We start from the raw sequence: 21,944 nt of genomic DNA on the forward strand, positions 1-21,944 counted from the left end.
CACACACACACACACACACACACACATTTGTAAATATACACGATACACGCAATAAACGTTTCTGTCTCTTGTCTTAAAATACCGTTTAATTATTTGTTTCTGCATTCTCTCTTCCCATGCAAACCTTTTTCGCGATTAGCGAAATTTACGACGAGCTGATCCGCGCGGAAATTAGGTTGTTTCACAGCCGTTTAAGGTCGAAACGTTTGTTTTTAAATTTTATTAAACTTTATATTTATTTTTAACTAATGACATATTATATTTACCAAGACATTTATATTTTAACGAATGTTGGCTCGTAGCCCTGTTTGTTTTAATTATTTTTTAGAATTTAAAAAGTTTGATTTTTTTTACTAGAAGCTGTATAAAATGAAAAATTTTGGAAATCTTAAAATATTTCATAATTCACGTACGTATATAAAATTAAAAAATTTCAAGAGAAAATGTATTTCTTGAAAATGACTTAATTCGTGTGAAAATTTGAAGAAAAATTTTTATTAGGGATAACTTTTTATCTTTGGGTTTTCTAACAAAAGACCTTTCTAACCTTAAACTATCACTGCACGCGTCACGATGCTACGGCTGGCCGACAGCGGCCACGCTGGTATAGTTTTTCTTTAGTTTTACTCAGTTTCTCTTTCGGATTTCACCATTTCGACAAGAAATTTCTTGCCGAACGAACTCCCGTGAGATTGCTCACATTTTCGCTACGATGAAAGTTAGGGAATCACGCGATGTGAGTTGGCTCACCTTTTCACCATGTTAAAAGTAGAGAATCGACCCTCCTTGACGTTGTAGAATCGCGCGAACAAACTCGCGTGAGATGAAAGTGCGAAAAGTGAGTGATCTCACTTGAATTACAGAATCGACCCCCTGTTCAGTAATCGTTCCAAAAATATTCATCCTGATAATAGCCCAGTCCCCGGGTGACTTTTGATTCCGATAATCTCCGGATTGATGAAATTTGGTGAGATGGTGTCTTTTGATGTACAAAATAGTAATTTATGTTGTAACGACCTTACTTTCGACTGCGCGGAGTTAGCTCGTCGTTTTTACGTATCTCAGGATTCGAAAGAGGTTCGATCGGGGAAGAGTGCACAAGGAAAAAGATCTCAGACGTTTTTATAGTGAAAACGATATCCAGTTTTTTATTCTGCTCGTTTCTTACGGCTATGTGTAAATATAAGTGATGCGTATGTGTGTGAGCGTATGTATGCGATCGTGTTTACAAAGTGCCGGCTAGGTCGGGCGGCGCGAATACCTAGCTTTAATTCTCCGATGTGTCTGTGTGAATGTGTAGTGTAGTGGTAGCGCGAATGCTTGCCACTGTGTCGTATCGCGAGATGGTCTATTTGTATCGCGTTTGCTTTCTTATAGCTAATCAGCTGATTGCTGTCAATATCTGGCGATCGCGTCGGGTAGTTCGCGGCGGCGTTTCGTAGGCACGTTCGAGTGCCGGTTAAGTCGCGACGGATTCCACGGGAGTCCAGTGGCTGAGAACACTCAGCAGAGGCGGAGAACACTCCACCCCGTACTGTTACTGGGCGACCGCGTGGAATCACGTAGAATAACGGCGACGCTAGCCGACGGCCGAGAACGCTCGGCGGAGGCGGAGTACCCTCCACCCCCGTACGTCGGGGTAGTCGCTATGGTGTACCGCGCGACTACCGAGAACACTCGGCAGAGGTAGAGTACCCTCTACCCCCTGTTGTGTCGTGCGGTACGTGAGGATGCCGATTTTTGTCTACCGGGAACGCCCGGTCGGGCCAGAGCACTCTCTGGCTCGTTTTTCCTTGACTCGGTCGGCTCTTAGGATTTGGAGAATGTTTCCTCGGAAACGGAGCAGGAAAGATTGGTCTCGTTTTGCCACGAACGCGACGTTTTATCTATCTGTAGAAATCGCGCTCGTCTTACTTCGGTTCGTTTCGTGGAGCGTTAATCGTTGTGCGGTGGGGGTCTGCCACCACCGGTCGTGCTCGGCGACGTTCGGTGGTTTTCGCCGTTGCGTGTTACCTGTGGATTATGTTTGCGTTATATTTTCGGGCGCTATGCGCCCTCATCGCTGCATCGCAGGGCGATGCAGCGGCGTTCGGCCGGTTGACTTTTGGCGGAACGATGCGTGGGAGGGATGCATCGTTACAATGTTTTGCGTACAAAATTTGGCATGGCTACGGTCGCCATATTGGAAAAACATCAAAAAAATCGAATTCTTTTCAGAATTTCGGCAATAACGTTGAAAATATGCATTGTACGGAAATTAATGTGGTATACAAAATTGTAGTTGATAAAATTTTGCACAATTTCTTTTTTTAATCAACTTTGTAGCACTAATAGAACTGGAAATAGAATTTTTTTAAACTGAGATATTTTGTTACTTTTCGAACAACTTACGTTTCTTCGCGCTTGAAGCACAAATTACGCTAAGATGGCGGCTCGTAGACAAAAAATGCTTCAAATAAGATCGAAAGGTAATTTATTACCCTTCAAATTGTTTTTTTGAAAAATCTCCTACGACCAATACTTTCCGAGATATAACCGCTTGAAACAAATTTTCTTACAAAATTTTATGCGAATTTTCGACTTTCTCCAGTAATAAATCGGAAATAGCTACTTGTACGATAAAAAGTCATCAAACATAATCAAAAGGTAATTAAATTTACTACATTTTACATCGAGCAACGTTTTATTATTATCAAAATTACTTCTTAAATATAACCATATTTGGTAAAATTTACGATTTCCTCGTATATAGTATATATACACATATACATATATGTATATACATTTGTATATTGGCAATTGAATATTTTCTTAGTTGTAAATGATCCCAAGCATGAAAAAAAATTTTTGTGACCCCCTACGATTGAATATCTTTCATATATAGCCTTTAAACATTCATTAATTTTTTTAACATTTTTCAATAAATTAGAGTCATCTTTCAAAACGGTTGTTATGCCGTTATAAAAATTTTCTCATTGCACAAGAAAACTGCATATGTCGTTTTTCGAGTGCCAAGTGAAGTGAAGTGAAATTAGTGCACGCAGCGAGAAAACTGACATTACACGCGGATTGGCTCGGCGACATACAGAATTGAAAACGGTAAGATTGAAGATTGAACAAGGTAAGTAAAAGAAAACGAATTTGTACAAACTAACGTGTTGATGCGACAGCAAACGCATGAATTAACATGAGGACATTAAGTGGTGGGTTTCAATACAATTAATTGCGCAATTTTCCTTGGTTTTCACGTATCTTCGGACGGAGTGACTGAGGCCGCGGCTCCAGGCAGCAGCACCAATTTCACCAGAGGCCGAACGAGCTCGGATGATGCTGTTCGAACGGTTGCGACCCGGGTTACACCATCCTCTCCTGGATGCAGCTTTATTATGCGAGCTAACGGCCATTTACTTGGCAGTGTTGTCTCCGAAGTGATGAGGCACAATGAGCCAAGATGAGGAGCGGCGCTCGCTTTGAACCACTTCGGGCGTGATATCAAGGAATGCAGGTACTCGCGCGACCACCTTTGCCAAAAGTGATCACGCATTTTTTGCAGATGCTGCCATCGAGAGAGAATGTTTTCCGGCTCCTCCGTCAGCGATGGTTCTGGAATGGCCAGCAACGGGGCGCCGATAAGCAAATGTCCTAGAGTGAGCGCGGAGAGGTCATCAGGATCATCAGAGAGTGCTTGCAAAGGCCGAGAATTAAGACAAGCTTCCACCTGAGCGAGAAGCGTGCTCATTTCCTCGTAGGTTAGAGTCGTGTCACCGATCACTCGTCGAAGATGATATTTGGTTGACTTCACGGCTGCTTCCCAAAGGCCTCCAAAGTGTAGAGCAGATGGTGGATTGAAATGCCATCATCCGATCCCCCTTCTGTGACAGCAACGCAAGCAATGCGACGGCCGTCGGTGGATGAGGCACTAAGAAACTCTCTCAGCTGCCGGTCGGCGCCAGTGAAGTTCGTACCGCAATCGGAATAGATGTCCGAGCACAGCCCTCTTCGTGAAGTGAAACGGCGGAGTGCGGCCAAGAATGCGTCCGTCGTGTAGTCAGAGACGACCTCGAGATGAGTCGCCTTCGAGCAGAGGCATACGAAAATGGCAATGAATGCCTTGTGTGACCGATGTCCACGTCCTCGGGTCGTGCGAATGAATATTGGCCCGGCATAATCAATACCGGTTTTGAGGAATGGACGTGCTGGAGTTATGCGTCCTCGAGGAAGGTTGTCCATTGGCGGCTGCGGCGTGACTCCTCTCCATCTGGTACACGTGACGCACCGATGCAACCATTGTTTTACGATGGCTCGTCCTCGAGGGATCCAGAATCGTAATCTCAACAAGCCTAGAGTGAGCTGCACTCCTCCATGGAGTGTTCGGCGGTGACAGGATTCCACCAACAGTTGAGTGAGGTGAGATTGTGGAGGCAGAATCATTGGGTGCCGTTCGTTGGAAGAAAGAACGGCGTGCTTTAGACGACCTCCAACTCACAATACTCCATGATCATCGAAAAACGGGTTCAAAGCTCGCACCTGGCTGCGAGGTGACATTGTGCGGTGACTCTTGATGGCGGCGATTTCAGCGGTGTAGTGAAGTGCTTGGGTTGCTTGGATAAACCTAAAAAGTGCGTCGTCGAGCTCATCGGGAGTCAGCGTAGACTCTAAGGTTCCTCTCGTGAGTGGTGCGACCTTAAGGTGCGACCAACGTAGGCATCACGCTGTGACTCTCAACAGTCGGTGAAGCGAAGAAAATCGGAGGAGGAGCTCTGGTTCAGTGACTGGCTTTGTGGTGGCGGTGCGTACGTTGACTCGTTGTTCGGGCAGTTCATCTAGTGCAATCTCCGGTTGCTCGCTAGGCCATGTTGACGGGTCCTTGCCAAGCCACGAGGGGCCTGACCACCAGAGGGGATGATCAATAAGCTCGATTGGTGCTATTCCTCGGGAGGCGCAGTCTGCTGGGTTGTTCTTTCCAGACACATGGCGCCATTGGGCCTCCGGAAGCGTCTCCTGGATCAGCGACACGCGGTTAGCTACATACGTTTTCCATCGAGAGGCGTGGCCTTAAATCCAGTGCAGCGTTACTTTGGAATCGGACCACAGAATGATCGGAGCTGTGAACAAGCTTAAGACAGTGCGTGTGTGTGCAATCAAATTTGTCAGCAAGCCAGCGGCGCACAGTTCCAACCGTGGCAGGGACACGAGCTTGATCGGAGCGACCTTACTCTTTGCTGCTAGCAGGGACACAACGACATTGTTAGAGCAGGTAACGCGGAGGTAGGCCACGGCAGCGTATCCTCTCTCGGACGCGTCGGCAAATCCGTGCAGCTCTATCTTGGAATCCTCGGCACCAGCACTCAGTCAACGATTGACTCGGAGATGCTCGAGCTTCGGGAGCTCTTCAAGGAATTGCCGCCACCGACAGGCGTCCGCTCGCGGGAGCGGGACGTCCCATTCCAACCGCTGCAACCAAGCTGCTTGGATGAGGATTTTGGCGCGCATTACTACTGGTGCCAGCCATCCATGAGGATCAAACAGTCGCGCTGTTTCCGCGAGAACGTGTCTTTTAGTGAACTTTGACACGGTGTGGCTTCGGATCGTGAACGTGAACGCGTCGTCGACCAAATGCCACTGTAAGCCCAGTGTTGCGTGACCTTCGCGCTTCCACGAACGTGAATCAGTGACGAGACAGTCATCAGCAGGAATCCCGGCAAGAATCCGATGGTGACTCGCCGCCCACTTCTTTAGCGGGAACCCGCCCGCCATGCATAACTGACGAAGGTCCCTCTGCATCGTGATCGCCACGCGTTCGGTGTGTGCCCCTGTCACGATGTCGTCAACGTAACAGTCACGTCTTAACACGGCGGAACCTCGCGGAAATCTCGCCTCTTCGTCATCGGCAAGTTGATGGAGTGTACGGATGGCGAGAAATGGTGCGCACGATAGACCGTATGTAACGGTATTCAACCGATACTCGCAAACCGGCTCGCTGACCGAGTGACGCCAGAGGATTCGTTGGTAATCTCGATCTTCAGGCGACACAAGAATCTGGCGGTACATCTTCTCAATGTCTGTCACGAACGCGTATCGATGCTATCGCCAACGCGTTAGTACATCAGCAAGCGAAGGCAGCAAACTAGCACCAGTCAACAATTGAGAGTTCAGAGACTCACCGGACCCTGCACTCTGCGACCCGTTGGACACCACCCTGAGCTTGGTCGAAGAACTTGATTCTCGGAGCACTCCGTGATGAGGTAGGTAGCACTTTGCCTGTTCTTGTGAGTCTAGTGACCTTGGGGTTATTTCCATATAACCTAATTCTTCGTACTCCCGTAGAAAGGCGTGGTAGAGCTCCCCGAACCGAGCATCACGCTCGCACTTTCTCTCCATGGCGGTTAGCAAGCGCTCGGCGTGTAGGCGGGTGTCACTGAGTGGCGTTGGCGACGAGGCAAACGGTAGGCGCATAACATATCGTCCACTAGCTGTGCGTTTGTGCGTTCGAACAAATATCTCCTCGCAGGCTTGTTCGTCTGGTGTGAATACGACGGGAGCTGAAGGCTCCTTTTCTTGTTCCCAAAAGCGTTGTACAAGCGCGGCTAGCTCGAAGTCGACGGTGCACTGAAGGGAACGGCGTGGAGTCACTGACGAATCCTCGTTGCAACCTCCTGAGAGTATCCACCCGAGCAGTGTGCACTGAGCGACAGGGTCCTGCGGATCACCCTTTCGCAAACCCTCCTTCAAGATTGTGGAGCACACCTCTGCACCAAGCAGCAATTCGATGGGATCGTTAGCCCTGAATTGCGGATCAGCAAGTTGAAGGCCCTTGATATGAGGCCACGTGGACTTGCTCGTCGCCGGTGCGCCTTGATATAAAGAGAGACGTGGCAGGATAAAAGCGACGGCGGAGACTTGAGCTCCATTAACCTGGGATGTGAGCTTGAGAGACACCTTCCCGCGACTGAAGCCCGATTGTGAGCCGCCGATTCCGAAGATGGAGACTGCCGCACGGGAGCGCGGCAGACGTAGGCGTTGCACCAGCGCCTCAGAGATTAAGGAAACCTCCGATCCCTGATCTATTAGTGCTCTGACCGGAAGTGGAATTCCGTGGCGATCATCAACAGAGAGTCTAGCGGTAGCTAGCAGAATAGCCTTGTAGTCCTCGTTCCGGCGCACAGCCGACAGCGCGCTCGCCTCGGAGGGTGTCGGAGGGATGTACGCGTCATGAAGGAGCGAGTGATGTCTGGCCTTGCACGTGATGCACGTTTTAACGGACCGACACTTCGAGATTGTGTGCGAGCCAAGACAATTGTAACACAATCGGTATGTTTCTGCGACGGACTTTCGTTCGGATGCGGATTTTGCCTTGAATTGTTCGCACATCATAACATTGTGTTTGCCCTTACACAAAACACAACCAGGGGCGTCGGCTGTGCGTTTATTGGCAACGTGCGATTTCGCGTTTCGTGGCGGATCTTCGGAAATCTTGTTAGGTTTCGGTTTTGCGGCCTTAAGAGTTAATGTTCGTTTGGCAATGAAGTCCATTAGCATCTCATGGTCTGGCAAGTCCGTGGAATCACTTGTGTGCGATTCCCACTCAAGACGAGTCCTCGGATCGAAGAGCTCGATGATGACGTGATTAAAGAGATCAAAGCCGTGGGAATTAATTGGCCTTCGTATGCTTTCCTGGCCATTTACGGCACAGATGGCTGCATTGTAAATGCGGCTGAGTTCTTCGGCGGTATCGCTTTTCATTTTGTGCACGGCAGTAAGCGTGCAAAAATTTGAACGCGACAACTCTCTTTTATTTTCATAATGTTTGCACAACAGTGCCCACGCACGCATATAGTTGTCTCCAGTTACGGTTAACGGACGTATTAATGTTTCAGCGGATCCCTGCAGGCAATACTTCAAATGGTGAAACTTCTCTACGTTTGAAACGGATGGATTATTCCCGACGATAGACAGAAAGATGTCTCGGAATGAAAGCCAGTCTTCGAACGCGCCCGAAAATGATCGGATTTTAAGACGCGGCAAAGTCGATTTGGTGGACAAATCGTTTCCTGGTTCAGTCGAAAGAGTAAGATTTGAAGGCTCGACCTTGAGATTTGTCATGTAGTCATTTAGCAGGCTACGTTGCTGAACGTAAGTAATTTCAGCGGAATCGGCAAACAGAGTCGTACTGTACTCACTTTCGTCGAATGCTTCCTTGTAGTGCGCTCGAATGAGCTCATGCTGCCTTTCAAACTTGGCCCACAGTTGTTCCAGAAGCGTCAAGCGGGTTTCGGCAGCATGAAGAGTGTTGTTTGCTGCACCCATCTTCTTCAAATTCGACACCGATCTGGCCATACGACCGTGGATGTCACTTTGGGCGGTCAGCAATGCATTTATGTCCGCACTCATGTTTTACTCACTTATTCTCTCTTTGTTCTTTTAGTTACCGCGCGCACCGAATGCGACAGATGCACTCCCGGGTACGCGATAAACTGCGACAATCCGGCTCGAAGGACCAAAAAATGTTAGGTAGAGAGACTTCGGTGAAAAGAAGTGGTTCCACAAGCACAAAAAAATGCCTAGCTTGGCGTTCATATAACTAGACACAATTCTTTATTTTTCTGTTTACTTACTTAACACATTTACAATTTTAAAAGATTGACGAAAACTAATGTTTCAGATAATTTATTATTTTCAATCGGCGGATCGAATGCGATGGCAAAACGGCGGGTTTTCTTAGCGGAACAGCAACGTTCTCAGAATTTCAACGGCACTTGACTGTGACTTCGATAAAATACAAATTTTTACTTGACCTTCTCATACTGGCCGCGATTGGCAAGCTTAAGCGTGAATTTTGCAATGAAACACTCCTGCCATGCGCGGCCAGAAACTCGCATCGCTTATTGGAGCGCAAGCGAGTTACGCTGATTGCGTCACGCGAGTACGCGTGCGCTTGATTAACGCAAATTATAAATTCCGTTTCCTGTAAATTGTTTTGTTTATATGTACAACATGAATCCTAATTATTCTTGACTTTCAGCAAGCAAAAAAGGGGTCCTCAAGTTCGTTCGACGATATCTCGAAGTTTCCAGGATACATGCTGTACATACAATTCGATTGAACATGATTTATAGAGGCTAATCTTGAACAGTATGTAAAAAATCATTATGAACTTTTCATATGTGGATCTTACAAGTGACTTTTGGCCACTTTTTCGGCGATCTATCCCACTGTGCACTAGTGCAAACGAAATCCTATCGATTGGTGATATTTTTAGTACAGAAATTACGATTTGAATCTATTTTCTGCAATCGATCCTTCTCGAAACTTTAATTGTTAATAACTTTTAAACGAGAGATGTGCAAACGAAAAATCGATGTGTTTCGTAATGTGCAAACGAAATCATATCGATTGGTGATATTTTGAACTCCTTTCTGTTGAATTCGAGCCGCAAACGAATTTTATACGCAGTGTGAAGTTGGCCCCCATCACTCTTTTGTTAATAACTTTTGAACTAGAAATATGCAAACGAAAAATCAATGTGTTTCTGAATGTGCAAACGAAATCCTATCGATTGGCGGTATTTTTAGCATAAAAATTATGATTTGAATCTATCTTCTTCGATTAATCCCTCTCGAAACTTTAATTGTTAATAATTTTTAAACTAAAGATGTGCAAACGAAAAATCGATGTGTTTCAGAATGTGCAAACGGAAATCTATCGATTGAGACCTTTTCGAACCCATTTGCTCAATGTTGGGGGGCTAGTGTGAAGTTATCCCCCCCCCAAAATTGTTTTTTTAAATATCTTTTAATCTAAAGGTGTGCAAACTAAAAATCACAGTGTACATAAATGTGCAAACGATGAGCAATCGAATGAGCTAGAGAAACTTAATTTTTCAAAAGTTGGGGAGCCAGCTTCACACGGGTCTGAGTTCTCATGACCGGGCTTCACTGCATGGTCCGTGTTCTAATTGGTCAAGGCGTTCACCAATCAGACACAACCCAGTCTAATCTTGTATCTGAACTATATATACACTGGAATAGGCATTGAGGAAAATTCGTGGCCGTTTTCGATCAGCCGTCATTTTGGCTTGGTTAGAAGATTGAGCGAATCAGAACCGTTCGCGCGCGCGTTGCGATCGATGTATAGAAATCTATATGGACATGAATGGTATATAAATACGCATGAATTTGATCAATCCACGTTTGAGATAGATTTTGGTCTCTTAATGGAAATCTAGATGAACGTGAATGGTGTATAAACAAAAATGTCACTTCAATTTTCTTTATTAGTACATTCAATAAAATAAACTTTAATAACACTTCATATTCTACATCATTAACACATATGCAGGAATTGATATATTTAATAAAAAATTCTTCCCTATGAAATGGAATGCCCTTTTTACTTCCCTGCTTACACCCAAACACAGCATTTCATGTTGATGCTTTGTATAGACACGCAATTTTATAATCCTTCAAAAATAACCTCATACACGATAATCTTGCTGACATTTACACACAGAACAATAGAACATACATAAAAAATTAATGTCTGCTAAACAATTCTCGTAAGTGCGCATGAGCATCTGAAAGCTTCTGATTCGCTCAAGCATCTAACCAAGCCAAAATGGCGGCTGATCAAAAACGGCCACAATTTTCTATGCTTCACAACGGAGATGCCCATGTATATATAGATTCCAGTGTATATATAGTTCAGTGAATTTTGTCGGTAATGGCTTGAGGCTTGTTTTCATGACCTCTATGCCTTATAGGCTTATCTCTATGTCGCGCTAAACCTCTTGCAATCGGGAAACTCTCCTCGAATACTTAATCTATGGCTCAAGGCCTTTTTACACCCATCTCCAGTGATCTTGATTTCGTCATTTTAAATTTTTTCGGAATCTAATTGTTTCTCCGAAACAAAAGCTCATACGAACTTCATATTTTCAGGGTACACTGGTTTTTCGTATCTAAATCCCTCGAGCCTATTGCTTAAATAATAAAAAATAAATGAGATAATTAATTAGCTCTACCAATCGTAATCTAGCTCTCAGGCTGACTCAGTTCTTCCCTGATCTCGAAAACTTGTTCTCGCGTCACTTCAAATTATTCGCGTTATCGCCAAAATTGTCTATTTTCTCGAAAAATTAAATCAATCCTTTGAATTAGCTCTAGTTAAACTTTACGAACGGATCTTATATTTTGCCCGCGTGTTCCTTCTGTGATTCTACGACGTAAACAATTATCAAAACTTATTATCTTTTATCTATCTCTTTTCTTTTAGGTGCGGCAAATTCAGCGGAGCTCATACGAACTTCCGCCTATGCATGGCATATCCCCATCAGGAATAATCACTAGGTAAAATAAATATTTTTGTTTAAAATTATAATTATAAAATCTTTGATATAAAATCTCTTATTCCCAGTCTTATCTGATATCACTCATATATCCTCTTAGGGCTGTATAAAATAAAATTTGAATCGCTTCTGTGCGTTAAACTTATTATAAAATTTATAACATCTAAAGATCGCCTTTTTCAGCTGTAGGAGCTGCTACTTAATTATTACGCATTTTCTCACGGTATCCGGGGGATCAAAAACTTAAAATAAAACATAAGACTCGATATAAAATAACATCTCTTAAAACTATATCTTTTCAGGTTGATTCGACTGGGTTGGAGGACTCTTCGCCGGGCGCGGCCGCTGGCGCCTCCTTCTGCTTGGCTGGTTCGAATGTAGTTGGTGGCATCTCGACTTCTGCCGTGTGCGAAGTGAGTGAGACAGCGAGCTCGATGGCACACGGAGGGGGAAGTGGAGGGGGAAATTCTCTGTGGTGCCCGGACCCGAGTTGCATCACTGATTATAAGCACATGACAATGAGAATATACGAACTGATCAATATACAACATTAATAGAATAATTCGACGATTGTAGTTTTAACAAGACGCGAGCAGGGGTGCGTTCCGAATGAACGTCAGGATGACAACTTTTTGTCCAAAACCGTTCTGTTTACCAAGATTTGACGTCATAACCGCGTTCTGATTTACAATTTCCAAACGCCCGGCGACAACTTTTCATAGTGCTCGAAACTCCGACGAGAAAGTCTTGCATGCGCAGAACGACATAATGTAATAAAGCGCGATGATAAAATACATGTAGAAGTGTGTTGTAGGTTAGGTTAGGTTTATATTCCATCAGTTTTATATATTTAAATATACATATCAAGAATATATATTAAAAGTTTTGTATTTTTAGATACAACTTGTTAGATACAACCTAACCTAACGCAAAAACATTCTAGAATCGTTTCGTTTTACGAACCAATCTCGATATGTGACATAACACTTCGTCTAGATGAACACTCCGGTATACGGAACGCACCCCAGCACGCAATCGTAGCGGAGGAAATAATGCGTTGATCTTATTTGAAGTCCACGACGTTAATCCTGAAAAACGTTAGGAATAGAAAAATGACATCCCAGGTAACAAAGTGACATAAAGTGACATCTTAATGACATGTTATTAAAGCTAAAGGTGTTATTAAGACGTCATTTGACATCATCTTGCTACCTAGGATGCATATAGAAAATCATACTATTACAGACATTCGAGTGACTCTACATTGAAAATGGATCGTAGGATTAAGTTTGTGACTTTGATAACTTTCCATTAGTATGGCTTAAATAACAAATTGGCAAAGTTATAGCCAAATCCGCGGAATCCCATTTCCGACAAGGATATTGCGGGGTCCTTTATATACATTTTCATCAAACGACGCGCCAATAATTTTAAATTCACACATAACATTTCAACATGGAGATTGGCTATGACCGATAAAAGCTTTCTTAAAATAAAATTACTTCTAAAATTGAAATGATTTATAAAGATGTTCTTACATATAAAAATGTATATGTTAACAATAATAAAAAATTATGATTTAAACCAGTGCTCGGAATTAGTTGCACATTTCGTGCCGATTTCTGAGGCGACGCCTACTGTCTCCCTACTATCACTCGAGCCACGGCAGCCGAGTCGCCGACCGCTCACGTGACGCTGTGCCTCAGGAGCGTCGCGATACATTCCAGTATGCTGGGAATACACCTTCCGACAAATATCATTAAAATATTTTTCTTCTACGTGATTTTTATTTGAACAAGTTTTCTTATTATTAGCATATTATGTATATGTTCTATAATAATATTGTGTGAAATCACTGCTTCGATCTCGACTGAGATCTCGAGTGACGGAATGGATTGGTGGACTGGACGGTTTGAGAACACTAAGCACTCTTCTTAACTTGTAGTATGCAAGTTTTATTCACACAGATAGACGTAGTGTTATTCGCGTGGCACAGCGAGAGAAGCGATTAACTACGGTTAATACGCCGATGCTCATCCACGACGGTAGCCGTGATGAGACGTACAAAGTCGCGGTAGCGAACACGTAGAAAGAAAGCTGCTGCTTTCAACGAATTTGAGAGAACAACGACTTGTCACAGGAAGTGCAGAATTGCTTCTCAGATTAATGAGACAACGAATCTTGCCGCACGAGTTGTCACGGCAAGTATTGATTTGTGTCTGAGGGTAGAATCGCGCTGCGCGATTAGTGCGACGAATCGGCAGTACGACAGCGACATCGGTATCCAAATATGCGGCTAAATTGTAGTAAATAGATGTTCGCAAGACGACGCGGTGAGTGCGACGAAAAGATTCACGGATGGAACCGACGGATGGCGCAATCGATCCTTTTATTCGGCTTTGTGGCGCGAAACTTATCCTATTCCGGAACATACCGCCCGCCTCGGCTAGACTAGCCGAAACAAGATTATTTGATGCCGCCCGCCGTGCCAATCGAGTTTACAACCATATGATACACGACGCTTTACACTTTACTTAGATTTAGAAAGATATGATACATACTGTGACGTGACATTTTGTCAGTCACCCAGAAAAACGGCATAACGCGAGATCCTGGGTCCTTCAGGGTCAGCGGGCGAGCGCACAAGCGAATGTGCGACATTATTATTTAATTTTATTTCATTTTTGCGATTATTGTATTATTTAATTGATATTCTCTTTGTGCGATTGTTGTATTATTTTTCTTTTTTTCTTCTTGTCGCTATTTAGTTAAGTTTTAGTTAATATTAAGACGATCCTGAGCTCGGATTTTGCCGGTAATTCACGATCAGAGCCGGTGGCTACGCTGTATTCTTGTGTTCGGCCGCCTCACCTATCGCTAGAAGAGAGAAGACGTCGCCTCCCACGAGGAAGAGATTGCTGTATGAAGAATTTGGCTGAAGTCATGAGAAGCGCGGCACACACAGGTCGTATTATTTCATATTTGTTATTAATGTCGCTATTATTTGGTGGATTATCGCACCCTCATTGCAGACGCCTCGGAGAGAGACGTCAGCTGGGAACGGACTCAAAGGCAGAACATCCGCCGAAGCATCGTGTCCCACAACGATCGATGGAAGATCGTCAAGCGACAAGGAAGCATTTTCGGACTTTTGGAAAAGCGCGCCACAGCGTAAAAGGATTCGCGACACGCAAGGACCCGCGGGATTCGTCGCGGGGTCACGCGGTCGCGGCGAGCCAATTAGAGCAAGCAGAGGCCGATAAGAGAGGGCCTGACGACCTGCGTGAATCCGCGGAAACTTCCGATCGGCACTTGTGCAGTGACGGACCTCGAGTAAGGACGCAGGATCTCGCCCATAACTTGGCAGGAATTTCGAGAATATTCGTCGAAGATGAGCACTGCTATCGGCTCTCGTACAGACTTTGAAGGAAGCGGTTGAGGAGGAGTATCTGGGTGAGGCGAGCGTTATTCGTTTTATTGTAAAGCCACCGATCGCGTAATCTTTTGTGAGCGTCTTGAGCGGATCGCGTGTGAGAATTTACGCGGATTTGATTCGGTCGATGTCGTACCGGCAAAGAGTAACGTTATTGTTTCTGTCGATGAGCGCGTGCCATCCGCTCGAGCGTAAGAGTTCGTGAACTCAGGATTGTCGTTATCGCTCGCCCGTGTCACTGCCAAGTCATATCGTTCGTATTAATTGTTGAGATTCCGGTTTGTTTAAGATTAGAGTCGAGCCGCGTGTCACCGCTCAGCATTGGGCTGTCGGTGTGCTGGAAGTTCGTAGTGTCGAACATTTCTAAGTACCGTCGTCGAAGACCTTGCCATTGTACTTTCTGTAATAAAGTAAACTTGTCGTCGACGCGCGACCGCGGTGTTCTGTAAATTACGTCAGCTCATGTATCGACGCGAATTAAATAAATAGGAAACTCTTTGTTATTGTTAATATTAATTGCTGTCTAATTATTTCTGTCTGCCTCTACCTCGTTCTCCGACATTGTTTCCCGCACATCGCGAACCACCCCCTCTACCAATTTTGTTGGCTGAGCTAGCTGAGCCTGTCCGTCGCGAATTCCGTTGCTCTGTAATTTCTTTGTCCGAGCGTAACATCTTAATATTTAGTGCGAAGAGTGGCACGCTCTCTCGTGCCTGGCGCCCAACGAAAATTAGTACGGCTCGAATATCGTAGCATATAAAATTTAAGGAAGAACCGCACTTTTGCTAATTACATTATTGTGTCCATCTTTTGAGCTATCGCGTAAAAAGAGCAGCGGATGAAGTGACGAAGTTGTGCCGTTTCCCCAAAAGTACGGTCCCAATACATAGAAATATTTACATAGAGAGGTATACGAGAACATGAACTTATTATACAGTAAGTTCGAGCGGAAGGAGTTTGATTAATGAATGCCACGAAAGGAAATCGTTCATGTGGATGCTTCGTTTAAATCGACGGGTCAGAAACATAGCTTCACGATGAACCGTTTATACGTCGATTTTGACGTTTTCACAGTGACGACGCGCGTTAGTCCGTCGTCTCCGGTATGGCATTCAGTGATACGACCGAGTTCCCACTTGCACGGTGGTGATCGCGCAAAAGAACTAGACGTCCGACTCGGGCGAGTTTTTGAGCGACGCGCCATTTTGAGCGCTGTAATCCGGTTAAATTATCATTTGGCCAGGCTTTCCAAATAACTTCGCTTTTTTGCTTAACGAGTTGCCATCGAGTCAGCCGCGTTTCTTTTGTTTCAAGTAGCGTTGGAGATGGCGGCGTTGTGAGGGCGGTACCGATTAAGAAATGACCCGGTGTCAGACATGAATAATCATCAAGTTTATACGACATCGGAGCTATCGGACGTGAGTTTAGGCACGCTTCGGTTTGACAGAGCAGCGTCGTAAGCTCTTCGAATGTCAGCGTGTGTGAACTAATAACGCGTTTAAGATGATATTTGACGCTGCACACGCCGACTTCCCATAGGCCTCCGAAGTGAGGCGCGGAAGGGGGAATGAAGTGCCAATGGACACCGTCGCACGACAGTTTGCTTCGCAAGTTTGAATCTTGACTTGCTGCATGTATTGCAGCTTTCAATTCGCGTTCAGAGCTCCGCGAAAATTCTTTGCGTTATCGGAATATAAGTCGGTCGGTATCCCGCGCCGAGAGCAGAATCGAGCGTATGCTGCTAGAAATGCGGCGGTGGTGTGGTCGCTGACTAAATCGAGATGTATTGCTCGCGTCGTCATACAGACGAATACGGCAATGTAGGCTTTCTGAGATTTGTATCCACGGCCTGAATTTAATCTGACAGGGACAGGCCCGGCATAGTCAAGTCCGCAATGTAAGAATGCGCGATCGACTTGGCGGATGCGCATTGCCGGGAGATCGCCCATGAGCTTATTGAGGACAGCCGCCTTTTCGTGCGTGCAAGTAATGCAACGATACAAGACGGCTCGCACAGTTTGACGAGCGCGAAGAATCCAAAATTCTTCGCGTAAGACACATAATGTTAGTTGCGTGCCCGCGTGGAGCGAACGCAGATGAGCGTGTTGAATTATCAACGTAACGAGTGGATGTGCTGCTAGAATGAGAGGACATTTAGCGTGATATGAAAGGTCGGATTTTCGTAATCGACCGCCTACGCGAATTAAATTATCTTCATCCAAGAATGGATTAAGTGAGATTAGTTTGCTAGTTTTCGCTACGGGTTTCGAGTTTTTTAATCGACGCACATTATCGAGAAAGAGATTGTGTTGAATGACGCGTAACCAAAATTGTCGCGCGTGTTTGTATTCGTCCACCGAAATGATATCGGATGAAATAGAATCAGTTTCGTCGTTTGACGACCGCTTTTTGTATATACGGTTTCGCAGCTTACTAATAAAGCGGATTAGATAGGCCGTTATGCGAAGAAGTTTCGGCCATGAAGAATAGCGGGAAGCTAAGTCCCATTGAGATTCAATATCGACAGTTTGTACGACGATGGTCGAACGCTTTTCGTAAACTTGCCGAGATTCATTCGGCCACAGACTTGAAGAAAACTTGAGCCATTCTGGGCCTTGCCTCCACAGTGAGCTCTCCGCGAACCAGGAAGCGGTAACTCCGCGTGATGCTAGATCCGCGGGATTCTGATGAGTCGGAACATGATGCCACTTGGCATCGGGTATTAGAGTTTGCACATAGTACACGCGATGCGCGAGAAACGTTTTCCATCGAGATGAAGATTGGCTCAGCCAAGCGAGAGTGACGGTTGAATCCGTCCAGCAATGACATGGAATTGTCGAAAGTTCTAATGTCGTTCTGGCAAACGACATTGTTCGTGCTAAAAGCGCAGCAGCGCATAGTTCGAGTTGTGGAATTGTCAAGGGCTTAAGAGGCGCGACTTTTGATTTTGCTATTAATAGCGACACGGTCACTGATCCCATGAGCGAGATCACTTTAAGATATATGACAGCGGCGTATGCGACGGACGATGCGTCAGCAAAGCCGTGAAGCTCACAGTGACTTGTGTCGGAACCGAAGGCAGTCCATCGTGGCAACGAGATACGCAATTTAATTAGCTGCGTGCGATCATTGTACCATTTCTGCATGAGCGGAGGTGGAATTGGATCATCTCACGAACACTTTGTAGCCCACAATTGTTGCTTTATAATTTTGGCAGTAATTACGACCGGAGCAAGCCACCCGAGCGGGTCAAATAATTTTGCGATAATAGACAGAATTTTCCGTTTCGAATCGGGGACCGTTGCTGGAGCTTCGATTAAGTATTGAAATGTATCGGTAGCAGGGAGCCACGTGACGCCTAAGACTTTGAAACTTTCGTCGCTTTGCAGAATTTTGTCTTGACTGACACTCTTTTCATTGACCGGTAGGTCGTTGGGTAACGTAGGGTAGTTGCTTGCCCACTTAGTACAGGAGTCGTACGTTTTGATTCAAAATGGTCATTTTTTCTGTGAAAAACTGATACTTTCGGTCCCTACTAACTTGAAAAGTATTAATTTTACAAAAAAATGTATAGAACACTTTTTGCTTAGAATTAGTTTTTCTATCGATTCCCGTGGTAAAAATGTAATAAAAAATTTCCACCCCCGAGATGGGGTGACAATCACCCCCGGGGTGAAAGCGCCCTACGGCATAATATAGATTTTGATCCTTAGGCTATTCCCTACCTACTGTTATAATTTCAAGTTAATCGATGCACTGTCAAAGAATTGCCAGGTTCTGCACTATTCGCAGCTTCGGCTCCTGTACTATAACGTATGAGACGTCCACAGTCTTTTATGGATCTCCACACGAGACAGATCGAGCTCTCGTGTGTAAAAGAAAGTCTTGATAGAATCGTATTAGAGTAGTTGAACGAAATTAAGTTCAGCGCCGTAATTAATAAAGCTTTAGTAATACCGTCGCGTTAGTGTTTAAGTTTTATTATTAAATTTTATACTCAGTGTAAGACCACGATAGTGGCGATAATTAAGTTCTTGTGCCTGTGTATACAACTGGCGGTTATACGTCAAATGCTGTTGATTTATTTAATTTCTTTAAATTTGTTAGTGTTATTAAATTGTGTCACATTTATTTGTGCGATACCCTATTCTTTTGATTACTTGGGACAACACAGCGGCACTCAACCGGATCCTAGAGGCGAGACGTCCCGTGGATCTGTGGATTATTCAACCTTCCTCGTATCCTGGTTAAACGAGGTGGCGACCATTCGGGAAATAAATATTTTTCAACAAGTAGTAAGTGCTAATTATTAAGAAAACGACCGCCTTGGCCGGTCACAACGTAAGGTATGCGCTCAAGTGACATTTCAATTCATAGCGACTGTGATATCTATACGATTGTTCTAAAAAAATAGGATATGATGCAGGACTATGCTAGAAATAACATTTAAAAAAAACGGGGATCCTTAGCGGTGCCGTTGTTGAATTATCGAAGTTCGAAGTGGTGTATCCGACAGCACTTCGAAGTAAGTCGCCGCATGGAAGGAGAGCCGTTGCTGAGAAGGGTCTCCTCTTTTCTCGACATAGGCTAGTGTGCGTGTATACATACAAGCATCGAACCCCGTTTGCTGGTGCGTGAGTACACTCAATAGAAAAAGTATTGGCATGGGAAGCAGAGTGGGAAGAGACATGCGCTATGCACCGAGAAGCGAGCGTGCAGTAAACTTTTGGCTACGATTGTAGCCGGTGAACGTCCTTAAGGACTTTCTTCATATGACCGAGATTTTCGTATTCCAGTAGGAACTCTCGATATTCGGATGCGATATCCCTGTTATTTTGAAGATGGCCTTTAAGCCATGAAAGAAATGATGAGGCGATGTGACGATATTCGCCTATTGCAATCGGAGGATTGGCTTTGAACGGCAGCCGCACGACGCACAGTGGAACGAATGGGCGTGATTCCGGACATTAGGGTCAAAAAACGAAATATGGAATTTGTTAAAATAATATAAATCTCATTCTTTAATAAATTCTCCATTTAGTAATGCGTTGTTAATCTTTTAATTGTTTAAGGTATATTTTTTGGCGGTATGTAAAGTTACGAATTTAGAACGCTTTCGCAATTCCAGTATTTGACACCTTGTCTTCTCTCGCGCTCTTGATAAATAATATTCATTTAAAATAATGAACTTGGCTGTGTAATTCTTATCAAATAGGTTCTATTTAATATTAAAAAAATGAAAAATTATTATATTGAACAATATATATATTATTTACCTCCTATCAAAGTTCATGCTTGGTATTTTCTATACATACAATAATAAAAATACCATATAGTTTTTTGATTAAGACTGATTAAATAATTCATTATACTAAATTGGAGGTCACTTATAGGACTACAAGGTCTGAAAAGTTTTCGTCCCGCTTCGTCCTGCTTCGACTGTAATCTGCATTGAAATGATAAGTAATGAAAAACCGTAATACCTTGTTTTAGATATCAGGTCAATCAGTGCCGACAGTGGGTAGTTAAAACATCCAAAAAATGTGCACAGGTTCTTTTATTGCACTAATTAGATCATCTGAATTAATGAAATATAAATTTTCCCCGTATTATTACATATTGTTAAGCAAATTAATGTAGGAAAAAAAAACATCAAAATTAATGAAGTATAAATGGCTATACAGAGTCATAGGCTGTTAACGGAGCACGGATAATACAAAAAATATTACATTTAGATTCAAAAATTCGGAGTCGAACGTTTCGGTCCTTTAATCTAAACCATCATCAGCGACAATATAAAATAATCTTAGAGATGGCGACTCCGAATTTTTGAATCTAAATGTAAGATTTTGTGTATTACCCGCGCTTCGTTAACAGCGTATGACTCTGTATAGCCATTTATGCTTCATTAATTTTGATATTCTTTTTTTTAAACTTTAAAGAGAGTCTGTAATTCAATTTAAATTTACGTCATTTTATTTATTTTAATGTAGGATTAGAATATTTTGTGCAATCAAGCGTGTACTTATTTGAGCGTAAAACATGTAACTTCTCAATAATCGAAGATATTCTCATAATAATGTCATTCTTGTGAAAATTGGCCGATAGATGGCGCACACTTAAAAGGTTTTAAAGTCACTAGATTTATAAAGTACCGCAATTCACTTCAGGAATGTTGCGTCAAAATGGCTGAAGTGCACATAGTACACGATTTGAAGTACACCAACGTACGCATTGGTAAATTTAATTAAAAAAAAATTTTAAAGAATAAGGGCACTAGGAGTTTTATCTTTTAGTTTTATTATTACATTCATTATTCTAAAATTTGTTTTTACATTAAATTCAAAATAAGCGTCTCCAAAAACCTCTAAGTACTAATTTTCATTTCATTATAAGAAAAATTGAATCCGTTATTCTAAAATGTCCATTTATTTGCACTAATTTCGTCCCACTGTGCGACGTACCGTCCATTAGAGTCACGAGAATGAGTTGCTCGGAAATGTTCCTCACAACGTAGTTCCTCAGGAGTGAGGTATGATACTTGCGGAAGTTCTTCGACTTCCCAGAACTGTCGAATTTCGTCATCGAGATTGTCGTGCAACGTGGTATGATTAACTAACACGTTAGACATGTTTGAAGACGTAGTCGTCGAAATCGGACCAGACATGATCCAGCCTAAAATGGAGTTTTGTGCTGTTAGCTGATTAGAGGAACCTGAGCACAGGCCCGGCAACAGAACAGCACCGTATAGATCAGCGCCGATGATCATTTCGATCGGATCGGCATTTGAGGGCTACGGATCAGCCCATGGCAGGCCGCTTAAATGAGCGAGAGAGATTTGATATGCTATTTTAGGCGGCGTGTATTTAGTAAGAGAGCGCATAATAATTGCGGTCGTTGAGTATGACGGACCCTTGCCGGTCTTAGATGATAACGAAATCAGAGCAGAATGTCGTGCGACGGATTGCGTTTCACCGATTCCGGTAACCGAGACAGCAACGCGCGTTCGCGATAACCGTAGCAATTGAGCGAGATTTTCACTAATTAAACAGATCCTTGATCTAATAATGCGCGTATGACATCTGTACGACCAGACGAAGAACTCACCTAAATCCGCGCGGTAGCTAATAGAACACAAGATTTGTCAAATGTTGTTTTCGTAATTAA

General features: G+C 43.8%; 2 protein-coding genes across 2 annotated transcripts; both read right to left on the reverse strand.

Annotated features, from left to right (window-relative positions):
• Nucleotides 1–3,798: 3,798 nt before the first annotated feature.
• Nucleotides 3,799–4,431, reverse strand: LOC108777629 (uncharacterized). Its single transcript, XM_018544566.1, has one exon. The coding sequence runs from the start codon at nt 4,429–4,431 to the stop codon at nt 3,799–3,801; it is 633 nt and encodes a 210-aa protein (XP_018400068.1).
• A 1,653-nt stretch (nt 4,432–6,084) lies between these two features.
• On the reverse strand, nt 6,085–8,391 carry LOC108777630 (uncharacterized). Its single transcript, XM_018544567.1, has one exon. It carries the CDS (start codon nt 8,389–8,391, stop codon nt 6,085–6,087), a length of 2,307 nt encoding a protein of 768 aa, XP_018400069.1.
• Nucleotides 8,392–21,944: the final 13,553 nt, after the last annotated feature.

This window comes from Cyphomyrmex costatus, unplaced genomic scaffold, assembly GCF_001594065.2.
Source record: "Cyphomyrmex costatus isolate MS0001 unplaced genomic scaffold, Ccosl1.0 scaffold450, whole genome shotgun sequence".
Classification (NCBI taxonomy): domain Eukaryota; kingdom Metazoa; phylum Arthropoda; class Insecta; order Hymenoptera; family Formicidae; genus Cyphomyrmex; species Cyphomyrmex costatus.

Bases quoted from the DNA above. Each gene is read 5' to 3' on its own strand.
- LOC108777629 (XM_018544566.1), bottom strand. From the start codon at position 4,431: ATGATTCTGCCTCCACAATCTCACCTCACTCAACTGTTGGTGGAATCC.
- LOC108777630 (XM_018544567.1), bottom strand. From the start codon at position 8,391: ATGAGTGCGGACATAAATGCATTGCTGACCGCCCAAAGTGACATCCAC.